The sequence below is a fragment of the Gymnogyps californianus genome, chromosome 2 (assembly GCF_018139145.2).
Source record: "Gymnogyps californianus isolate 813 chromosome 2, ASM1813914v2, whole genome shotgun sequence".
Lineage (NCBI taxonomy): Eukaryota > Metazoa > Chordata > Aves > Accipitriformes > Cathartidae > Gymnogyps > Gymnogyps californianus.
This window is the reverse complement of record NC_059472.1, coordinates 43,770,688-43,782,303: the sequence shown is the minus strand read 5'-3', so window position 1 is coordinate 43,782,303 and position 11,616 is coordinate 43,770,688. Positions and strand designations below refer to the sequence as shown.

At 33.9% G+C, this 11,616-nt stretch overlaps 1 protein-coding gene across 3 annotated transcripts in view; it reads right to left on the bottom strand.

The window, feature by feature from the left end:
- Positions 1-253: 253 nt before the first annotated feature.
- Positions 254-11,616, bottom strand: part of RB1CC1 (RB1 inducible coiled-coil 1) — an 80,102-nt gene continuing 68,739 nt past the window's right edge. For 2 of the 3 annotated variants that reach the window (XM_050892888.1, XM_050892889.1), the window contains exons 20-24: positions 10,139-10,186; positions 6,935-6,993; positions 4,971-5,107; positions 1,918-1,988; positions 254-1,561 (exon numbers count right to left, since the gene is read on the bottom strand). In XM_050892888.1, the coding sequence (XP_050748845.1) occupies positions 1,484-1,561; positions 1,918-1,988; positions 4,971-5,107; positions 6,935-6,993; positions 10,139-10,186 (393 nt within the window). In that variant the 3' untranslated portion in view covers positions 254-1,483. The remainder of the gene's footprint in view (positions 1,562-1,917; positions 1,989-4,970; positions 5,108-6,934; positions 6,994-10,138; positions 10,187-11,616) is intronic. The other variant, XM_050892890.1, reaches the window with a different exon arrangement.

Sequence of the window (11,616 nt, the reverse complement as noted above, 5' to 3'; positions counted from 1 at the left end):
ACTTAAAATTGTTATGGAACAAAATTTTAAATAAAGCATATACAGAAGTTTCTGGGTATTCAAGTGGACTGGTTAGTCTGGAGGAATATTATTTGCAACATATGGGCAGAAGCACTGACATTTTCATGTGATCATTTCTTTATCTCTTTCCCTCCTCCACTCCACACCTTCTGAAGATAAATCACAGCTGAATAACTCTATGGATTAAGTCCTAGACATAAGCTCATAGTTGAATCCAGTATTTCACTTTCCATTGGCTACATATTTATAGTACATCTCTCTACGCCATTATTAAAAAAAATTAAGACTACATTTTTAAAATGTAGCCAGTATAGCTATTTTGAAAAATGTCATTTATCCATTTAATATGCTGACAAAATTTCTGTCTACTTAAATTCTTTTTTATCGTTACAAGGTAATTCTTGTAATTCCTGAACATTGTTGAATATTAATGCCTCTTGTAGAAAATTTAGGCATTTCTGTGTAATGAAACTGCTAGAGAAATCAGAGAGAAGCTGCAACAGATTAACATGAAATAAGTATTAGAGACAGTATTTAAAAGGCACACAAATACTTCAAACATACAGTTTCAAATCTTTATTGTTTTAAAATTCTACATGTCTTTTACAATTACAATAATTTGTTACTTAAATGACTCTTGTATGGTTAATGTACAATGAGTTTTTTCCTGAAACTCAACCATGAAATACAATTTCATCAATATGATTTTTCTAAATAGATTAATACAAGATTTCTGTTTTGTTGGGAAGAACAAGTGCTTCACTTTGAACACATGGCACAGGTGTCTTCCCTTCAGAATCTGTGATCAATCCATCGAAAGTGCTTTTGAAGATTGCAGATCTAACTGTGACTGATTTTCAAAATCAGTCTATCAAATTACAAGTTTTTTTTTTTTTTAACATTAAAGAGCATTTTCATGTAATGAAACAAGTTGCAGTAGTTATTTTTATTCATCTACTGAGGCAAACTCATGTTGAAGAAAAATTATATGATTATCTGCATGCAATGAACACTCCTCTTTAAATAGTTGATGAATTTTACACATATAAAGAATCTGTTAAAGAGTGCAAGTACTTTGATAATGATATCACAAAAGGACGTATGCTGGTAATAATGGTAACTAACATTTAACATCTAAATACAAGCTAATGTATATTTAACAGGCAATTAACATGGCTAACAAACCATGTTTCATGTGGTTGCCCTTTGAGAAAATGAACTCATTTGGTCCACACTCCTAAAGTTATCTGGGTAAAAAAATTGGAACAGTTAGGGCGAGAGTTTTTGATGAAATTCTTGTTTCTAAAATGTGACCTGTTAAAAAGTAAAAGCAGTATATCAATGACATATCTTGTCACATGACCTCAGTATAAAACGATGGTCTGGTATCTGCAGTGATGAACGAGCACTGAAGGACAAGTCAAAAAAGAATGGAGACAGAATGAACTAAAATTTTGTTGTGTTATACTTTCTTGTTCCATGGTACTGCTTTCACTCTGTAGAATTTTGTACCCAAAGGAACTTTAAATCTGTTTTGTGCCTACAAAAAAAAAAAAAATCAAATTGCATTAGAAATGTGGGATTATTCCTTTGATTTTTGTATTTTTTAAGCAGAAACTGATTACCACCCCTCAGCATTTACGAGACCCTTTGGAGTCTGGCAAGGATCTGGGCAGTATGGACACAACTACCCAAGCCACTTCTCACTTACTCTTTTTTCTAGTTCCCCTTATCTTGCTATTCACTGACTAAAAAAAGAGCAGGAATGGCAGAACCTAGGACAATTTTCATCTCACTTACTATGCAGAGAGTACTCTTCACAGTTGTTACAAACATTAGATGTGTTTTTCTTCTCTATTAATTTTATCAGATGATTTTCCATTACTACTTCCTTACCTTTTTTGCCTGGCAATATTCCTTTTCCATCACTTTTCCTAGCACCCAAGGTCTCCTAGATGCACCTGAAGCTAGAGAGACAATATATTTATTATTTTAGATAATCAATTACAGGTAACAGGATATTACATTCAATACGGTTAAAGATTATTTGCTAAAATGATTTCATTGAAAGCATAATTCTTCAAAAAAACCTTGTTTTAAGTAAATGAACAAAAATTAAATAAATTCAGATGTCAAGACAGGTCACTGGCGTTTTCAAACAAAAAATTTGACTTTTCAGTTTAAATTTTGTTTTAAAAGTTAACATTAGAGGAAAAAAAGGCAAATCAAAACTGAAATTAATTTAATGATTCAAAATTATTCTCATCAACCAAGCCTGACCTTTTGGTCTGATTTAAGGTGAGAATTTCTTGAATTATTTCAAAGGATAGAAAGTCTTCTGTACTCGGCTATTATTATTGCCCTTACTGAAATATTTGATTATTTTTCTGTATTAGTGATGGAAATCAGTTACGCATAAATAACAGTTTTAAAGCCCTACAAGTCTGCTAGTTTTGGTTGCAGTCTTCTGAGAGTACCCGATACTGTTCAGAAAGGAGAAAAGTGAAAAACCCCAATAATAAACTGACAGGTCAGAAAAGCAGCAGTGGGCATAAATAAACTTTCAGCTTGTATCCATTTCTGTAACAGTAAGGAAACGCATACCTGTCTTGTATTCCAAGAAATTATATCCATTTTACTTGCTTTGCTCTTTTCTAACTATCACTAATCACAGCATGAAGAAAACATCGAAACAGACAGAAGGAACAGTTCACATATGCTCTGTGTAATACTAAAATCAATGCTTTTCTAAGCATGACTATTTATGAGATACTGTATCTAGTGACTAGAACATGAGTCACTCAAGAACCAGAGTTTGAAATTTTAATCTTACCCTTCAAGATTGATCTGGCTATTGATAATGGAGCAGATTCTGTTCTACTCCACACTCCTGCAAATCAGTGCAAAGTATTCCTATCTGCCGTGAATGCTCTACAGCTAATATTTAAATTACAAAAAAACTTAAGTTTTTTTGAATTTGCTTGGCTGATAGACTTCATTGGTCTAACAGAGACAGTGAGAAAGATGCAGTTTTTTTCCTTACGTTTGCAGATGAAAACTTCCATGTCCTGAAGACAAGGGACAACACAGAAACCATGCAGTCCTCAACCAATTTCAGTGTTGTTATAGCATTCTAAGTGCTCTTAATGTAGGCAGACACAACCTACGATAGCCTAGATCCTTGACTTAATACTGTAGGTGGATCTATACAGAATTATTAGCTTGATATGTACATGTTGGTAAAAAAGGTCAGATTTAGATGCAACATTTTGGCAGCCCTTCAAATAATAATTTGCAGTACCTAGGTCCACACTAATTTTAATCATAAATACTACTAGTGTTCTGGGTTTCATTTTCCCCACTTCCCTGATGCAGAAATAGAATCAAGACATGGTTTCCTGAAGTACTGAGCTAGAGACAAATGTGTTCCTAAAGCAAATGGTAAGTCTTCATGTTTGTTTTATGTGCAGTTTTCTCAAATTCGAGACTAACTCTGGTTAGCAAGTGGTAGGGAAAGGAGCGAGCTAAGTCCATTTGAAAACAGACAGGTCAGTGAATTGTGTACTCAGAGTAATATACAAACTGATATGGCTTTTACCTTATATATGTAAAACCAACGTTAAGAAAACCAATCGTATTTCACAGTGTCATGTACGCACTACTAATGCCATAGTTCAGAATGTATTACATCTGTAAGATATGAGTTCTTCCCGTATGTTTCAGAACACACATGGCACAGATCCTTCAGTAGTCTCAGAATTCAGAGCTTGGTGGTCTTCTGGAGACTACACAATTATTTAAGAGCTATCATCTTGCATCATAACTGAAATCTACAATGAGTCTGCTCATTCAAAATAAGTTCACAGCTTCTGACATGCAATAACATACAGAAATTTTTACTGATAAATTAGAATTAATAAAAATTTCCTTTTGATCCATGTTCTTAGATATTTCTGCAAAGTTGAGAGCACGGGTGGGTTTGCAAAAAAAATACTACGTGTGATAGTTTAAAGACGTTTACATTAATCTATTTCATGTAGCACACAGTTTAGTGCAAAGCACTGTTATTTTTCCTCATTTAAAAAAGATTAATACTTCAATTTAACTAAGTTTACACAGCTGCCAAAACCAGTCAACAAATAACCTGAACATTAAGGGAGGAAAAAAGCAAATGTGCCATCAACCTGAACATAAGCAAAATATAGAGAAACTGTTCTCTGAAAACTTATGAGCCCTGCTAAACACCCAATTTAAATTGGGCGGAAAAACTTTATCAGCAAAAACATTGCTTGCAATTCCTCATATACTGTGATCTACATTTTGTTATTTCAGACATGTATTTAGGTTCATAAATTCCAGTCACTTTGCAGAAGATGAGCTACAGAGAGAACAAATTTTATCCAAAGACAATCCTCAAAGAACATCATAAAATCAGGTATTAAAAAAATAAGAACAGAGTATGCAGTTTTGACAGAAACATTACCTTGAGTTTTGTACTTACTTTCTTCCTCAAAAAAGACACTGAAAACATAAATCCACATAAAAACAGGCCTGAGACCTACACGATTATACATTATTACTCATGCTACTGAATAGCTAAGTAGCCTGATGGGAATGTTTTCCCCACAGACATATTAACATACTCTGTGTGTGTACAAAATTGGCATTTCCCCCCCCCCCCCCTTTTTTTTTTTTACAGCTTACTTTGAAGATGCAGATATTTTTCCCTATTTTTCCAAGATATTAACATCAATATAAGTTTCTGATTTAAAATGTTCAGCATCAAAACAAATAGCAAAAGCTACAAAGATAGCTGACAGCTATCTATATTACATGCTTCCCATATTTATCACATATATATATATTTATAAAATCACTTACTAAGTGTTAGAAAGTTGAGAGTGTTACTTGTAGGAGAAGATAATAATTGGAAGTAATCTGACACTTACCACACTCACCTGGTTTGAGATCCAGTGCAGCAAGAGATTCTGAGTGCAAGAAATACAAGGTTGGACTAACAGTAAACAACACATAGTTGTCATGCCTTTCATCCAAGATAATGAGAACCAAATCGCCAACCTGAAAACTGGGGGGGAGGAATAAAAAAAAAAAAAAAATCAAGGAACTTAGCTAAAGAAAGCACAGAAGCTTAAAACTACATTAATTACACTACAATTTTTCCCAAGTGTTGCACAAACTGAGACTTAGTTGAACAGCAGCACAGATGTTTCTACTTGTTATGCCAACTCATATACATTTTATATTTTCTGAAGTCAAAACATTCCACCTGTTAAAAAGTGTTTTTGAAACGTTCTTCTACATCCCTCAGCTCAAATTATTTCTTTTCAAAAGAACTGACAGTCTGCTTTAAAATATAAACAGAAGTACCTAACAAAATACTAATGTTTCAATTTTATATTATTTTTATTCACCAATACTTATGGTAATGGTCACTGTACCAGTGTTTACAAACACTCTTTTGATGTTTTAAACTGAAGTTAATTTGAACACAGAAAAATACAGCAAAACATTTGTGTAGCTGTTCAATCTTAAAATTTTAAGCACACAGGACAAAGAAGGGATGAAGCGTTCCTCTTTGACCAAAGGGTTAAAAGCAAAAGAAATACTGTGGTGACTTTACATAAAAAGTTTCAAAAATCTGTCTCTTCCTGACACCAGGATAACACAAGAAGCTACCAAGTTTCAGTAACAGAATTCAGAGAACTACTTCTGTCTCCAACTTGTTTCACAGGGCAAATGTGTTAGAAGTAAATTATTTACCCATTAATGAAATAAAGTCTAAAAAAGCTACAAATTAAGCATTAGACCATGAGAGGGCTCTACGAATAAATATTACTACTACTCTAGAGATGGGGGAGGAAGTGGCAAAGAAAGGGTAAAACTCTTCTCCATAAAAGGAGACTGCAGACACATAGTCAGAGATAAATAGGTAAATCTAGAGAGAAATTTAGCTCATCATCTTTAAAGCTCACTTTTGGATTAAATAAACAATACTCCCAGCTTTTCTGCCTGGACTTATTATGACGACAGACTATACTGACTTAGATAAAGACATCTCTTATTGGACAGATGAATTCTTCTTTCACGACATTTTCCTCAAAGACTACCAAGAGAGTTGCCAGAATATTCAGTTGCTCACAGAAAAAGCTGATTCTGCACATATTGACCTTGTTACAATAAAAATGCAATTTGGTGTAATTCAGAAAACATTAAAGGAATAATCTGTGTTGGTTTTCTTTCAAAAAAGATTTTTTTATATTACTCAATATCAGACTGATAAATTACTTAAGAACATTGTCTGTAGCTTTCATATTTTGCAAGAATTAATACTTCCTTTTCCAGCAACAATTCTACATGCAGCTGCTAACAGATTGATAATATCTAACAAAATATTTGAGTTCATTTAATTTCATTCTGTGAAGGTAAGCCAAAAATTTTGAAGACTTCAGGAAGGTAAAACTTCTCTTGAAATATAATGGAGCACTATGCATAGCCAGGGTGAACAGGATTCCTTCTACTTTTTCTTAGCATGATTTCAAGAAGGTTACAGATAAACAAAAAGTAATCTAAAAGAAAACTCTGGGAGGATTCTAGGAATCCCATGAGATATTATCCTTATGAACTGTGTAAAGAAAGGCACAGAATTCAAGAAAGCCACCAACACACAGAATTCAGAAAGGTCTTTTTTATTTAAAAAAAAAAAAAAAAAAGGTTTATAAAATTTGATTTATACCCAACTGGGATGGTTCAATAACTGACAGCTAAACTATACAGATGACCTATATATCTTTTCACCACAGAGCAAGAACAGAAGAATTGTGACATTCTTTAACTACATACTTATTATTGAAGGCATAGCCATCTGTTTATATGAAAATTAACATGTACTTACTCTCTAATTGCTATTTTTTCAGAATGTCTTGAGGATACTGATGACATGCTCTGGGACATCTATAAGAAAGAGAAAAGCTATAAAGTATTGGCAATCTATGATGAAATGTACTTTGCAGGTAACAATATGGTTAAGATAATCATTTATTATTGATTTCAAACAGTGTCTATTCTTGCAGATCTTATATTCACTCAAGAAAACAGCGTACCTTTCTGTCATCCTGTTCTGTAGCAAGTTTGGTTGTTTGTGGGTTCGGTAGTTTGTTGGGTTGGTTTTTTTTTTTTTTTTTAATAGCTACCTTTGCTTATGAGATTTCTTACATAACTGACTTCTCCCTCATTACTTAATAACTGAGAAGTGCTTTCCAGATCAGTGCCAGTGAAGATTTGTTCTGAGTATACACAAGACCTATGATATAGCTGTGCACTCTAACACAGAAGCCACTGGCATTCTAAAAAAGGCCGATGGTAAAACACTGGAGGTTAAACATGTTTATTGCAATTAAAGTCTGGATGTTGAACTTGATATGATCTCTCAGTTTTACTAAGGACTGTTACATAACCTAAAGTTTACCGTAATAGACAGAGCAGTACTCCCTGGAATAAAACTGGAGTCAAGTTTACTAAGACCAAACAAAGGCTCAATTATGTAAGGTTTTGGACATAATTCTTATCTCCTATATGCATGATATTTGCCTTTAAATCTGTTTAAATTAATTAATACTGGCACATGAACCAACTTCAATAGGATAAACTAAATCTAAAAATGAATGTAAGTGTACATACACTTTCTACAGTAACTGTGATAGTAAGAAATGAAAATGGGTAACACTACTTTGTATCTACAAAGGGATACATAACCCACATACAAGCAAGTAGATAGAGAAGCTGATCTGATGTAAATGTATCCATTTCATTACCCTTTGGTAACTTCTTTACAGAAGACAATTCATAATTGCCCTGTAGAAACTCTGACTAGAGGTCTTGCAGTTTTTCCATAGGTTCCTACTTCCTGGACCATTTATACATGCTATTCAAATCTAGGTTACTCACACTTGAAGTTTAGCACATGATTTTTCAGCTGTAACTCAAATATTGTTACCTACAGCATATTTCCTATTGTCAGTCTCCCCCCCCCCCCCCCACTTGCCTGGAAACAGTATCAGCCTCTCTTAATATGAGCTGGAAGCCCGTTCACAGCTCGTTTTCTTCATTTCTTCAAAGAGTCCAAACTGAATACAGCACAACACAAAAAGCTCTCAACTTCTGATGACACTTTCAGCAGTTTTCTTTATGGGGTCCAACTTCAGATCAATTTGTGTGTGTGTGTGTGTGTGTGTGTTAGACTACATTTCTTTGACTTATTCACATTATACTTTTCTTTCTTGAAAAAGTTGCAGCTAACATGAAAGTTGTCAAACGTGTATAATTTGCTTAGATTGCTTGTGAAAGTGTTTGAGAGTTCTCTTCAGATGTTAAGACCAAAGATTTTCTTACTGTTTTTTAAAACTGGAATAAGTGTTAAATTAAAATGCAAACTAGATTGATTTCTGTATTTTTCATTAATTTCTAACTTTAAGAAAAACAGAACAAATTAGAATGTTAATATTTCCATTAAAACCCAGTAAAGAATGTTTTATGAGTAGAGTTCTAATAGCCTTTACACAGAAAAAAAGGTTCCCTTTCTCAGTAATTCCTATAAAATAATAAAAATCATGCAACAACATTCCTGGTATTAAAAGGAGCACCTTTTTATTTTTTATTGCTTGCAGAGGTAACCCACAAGCTTTTCCTGCAAAAGCCAGTGACCTGAAAAGATTTTCTTTTACTGTGCAGAACCGTTCTGGGTTCCTTATTGGAAGTAGCTTGATAGAAATAAATATTGATATTTAAGCATTGACGTATATTTCAGTTTTAGAAGTGTATTGGGAAGGAGGGGGGGAAGAAAGAAGGATGAAGAGACAAGAAATAAAAATAATTTATTTTATCTATGAAATAACCAATTTATAAGTAAGGAATTGAAAAGATATTATGTTCCTATGCTCATTTAGAAACCAATTTTGAATTGCTTTAGAGCTGTCAATTTCTCCTACGTCGCTTGGTATTAATCATAACAACAAAAAGAATTTTGCATTTGTCTTGTACAACACCGTGTTTTCTTCAATTTCATTTTACTGTGAGATGCCAAGAGATCAAGGGTTTAATTCAGGAAATCTACAGAGAGGTTTAGAAGACTGTCCAGTGTGTTTTGAGTTTTACTGTAAAAACTATGCTGAAATACCTTTTGTGCGCTTCATTGACATTCTGAATAAAAAAATCCTTTTATAAAGTATGCTTTTAGATGTCTTACAATCCCTTCTTACGCCCTGTCCCAGCAGGGTTATTATGTACAGGTTTTAATGTGGAATGGGAAGTGTTTGAAAAAAACTGCAATTTCATACCTGAATATGTAGCAGGAGTAAATTATATAGTAAATTGCAATGCTATCCCAGACAGAAAAATGGCAGCTCCTACTGGAGAAACTTATCAAACACTTTTGCTATGAAATGTAACTTGCAGCTACACAGGTATCAGTTCCTACCAAACTCCTAGATATCACCTGTCACTTACAGTGAGATCTCCATGGCCAGCCAACAAACTACCAAAGGATGTGTCTGTTTCCCATACACACAGTAATTTTTTTAAGACTTAAGGTTGAGACCTGCTAGCAAGGATAAACTGTGGATAAATAAAAGGAGAAGGATTCATAGCACAGGAATCAAGGGAACTCTGTTGGTTTGGTTTTTTTTTTTTTTTTTTTTTTTTTTTTTTTTCAAAAAAACAATCTCTAAGTTATTGCTAACTCTCCTAATTATGCTTAATGTGCAGGCATATTTACATTCTTGTAAACTGGCCTTCAATCTACTATTGTTGAAAACCTGAGCCATGGCACCACTGAAATTAACTCCCTCTACCCCAAGCCTGGATTGTCTGTATTCTTTGGGAAGAAGTCTCTTTCTCTCCAGTCCTGTGAATATTTTCCATGAGAATACTGCTAAGTTGAGGTACCTCTGAAAGGTTATCAGGTTACCTATTTGCCACTTGCCTTAACCCTTAAAACATTTTTGAAGTTAATAACACATTTTTAGATTTTAACAAACTTAACATTTGTAAGCTTTTCTTATTTTTTCATGAGACTTAAAACATGCATTGCACAAATACTTACCAATCTTTGATTTAATCTCTTATTTTCCTCTTCTTTCAACTGCAAAGTCTGAAAGAAAACCTCATCTGATTAACTAATTAATATACCTTATACAGTATAAACATTTTAAAAAAGTTTTGATATGACCAGAGCCAGACTACTTATACAATGTACAGATTTACTGCAGCTTTCAGTTTTAAAGCAATATCAAAACATCTTTTGAACGTTTGACATGTAAAAAAATTTGAAGTCTAGCAATTACCAGAGTGCTACAAAACCCACTGCTAAGCTATGCTTATCTCCATACTCATCCTTCTCCTTAAGTTAGGAAAACATTTCACTGATAGCATAGCAAAAGAAATGTAAAGTATTACTATTTTACAGCTTCTACCTGTGACAAATCCTTTGTAAGCAGATGACAGAATAAAGCATGTAAGTGCTCCTAGTCAGAAATATCCAGCCACTTGCATCATACAGTGCCCCAGTCCATTAACAGAAAACATTCATGTTCTCTAACTGATCACAGATTTTAGTCTAAGTGATTGTCCTGGTTTTGGCTGGGATAGAGTTAATTTTCTTCTTAGTACCAAGTATAGTGCTGTGTTTTGGATTTAAGTGTGAGAATACTGTTGATAACATGCTGATGTTTTAGTTGTTGCTAAGTAGCGCTTATCTTAAGCCAAGGACTTTTCAGTTTCCCATGCTCTGCCAGCAAGCAGGTGTGCAAGAAGCTGGGAGGGAGCAGAGCCAGCACAGCTGACCCGAACTAGCCAAAGGGCTATTCCATACCATAGAACATCATGCCCAGTATATAAACAGGGGGGAGTTGGCTGGGAGGGATGGACTGCTGCTCCGGCATCAGTCAATGGGTGGTGAGCAATTGCATTGTGCATCATTTGTCTTTTCTTAGGTGTTATTTCTTTTTTTTTTTTGTTATATTCCTCTTCATTACGATTATTATTACTATATTATTATTATTATTAGTTAGTAGTGTATTTTATTTTACTTTAGTTATTAAACTGTTCGTATCTCAACCCACATGTTCTACTTTTTTTTCCTCCTCCCCACCCCACTGGCAGGGGGAAACGGCTGCATGGTGCTTAGGTGCCAGCTGGGGTTAAACCACAACAGTGATCCTAGAAAGCTGAAAGCTAAAGACACTTTTTTTTTTTTTTTTGTTTAAGGTCAACTTTGAAAAGGCAAGAAAAAGGCAACTGGAATGGTGTCAGATATGACTGGATAGTTAAAAATTACTAGACTCTGAAAGATTCCAGTGTAACTACTAAGGGTTAATCTAGCCTTTTAACCAAGAATAACTTTTATTTCATCAAAAAGGTTCAATTACTCAGTGTACATTGAAAGCTATGCTCAAAATAAAAGTTGTAACAGAACTGAAAATTTAAGGTATGTATTTGGAAGAAGCAGGGGGATGAGGTATAAACTTAGAATTCTAGCCTGTAGGAGCATGACAACTACTTCAGAAAATTGTAATTTTAAGC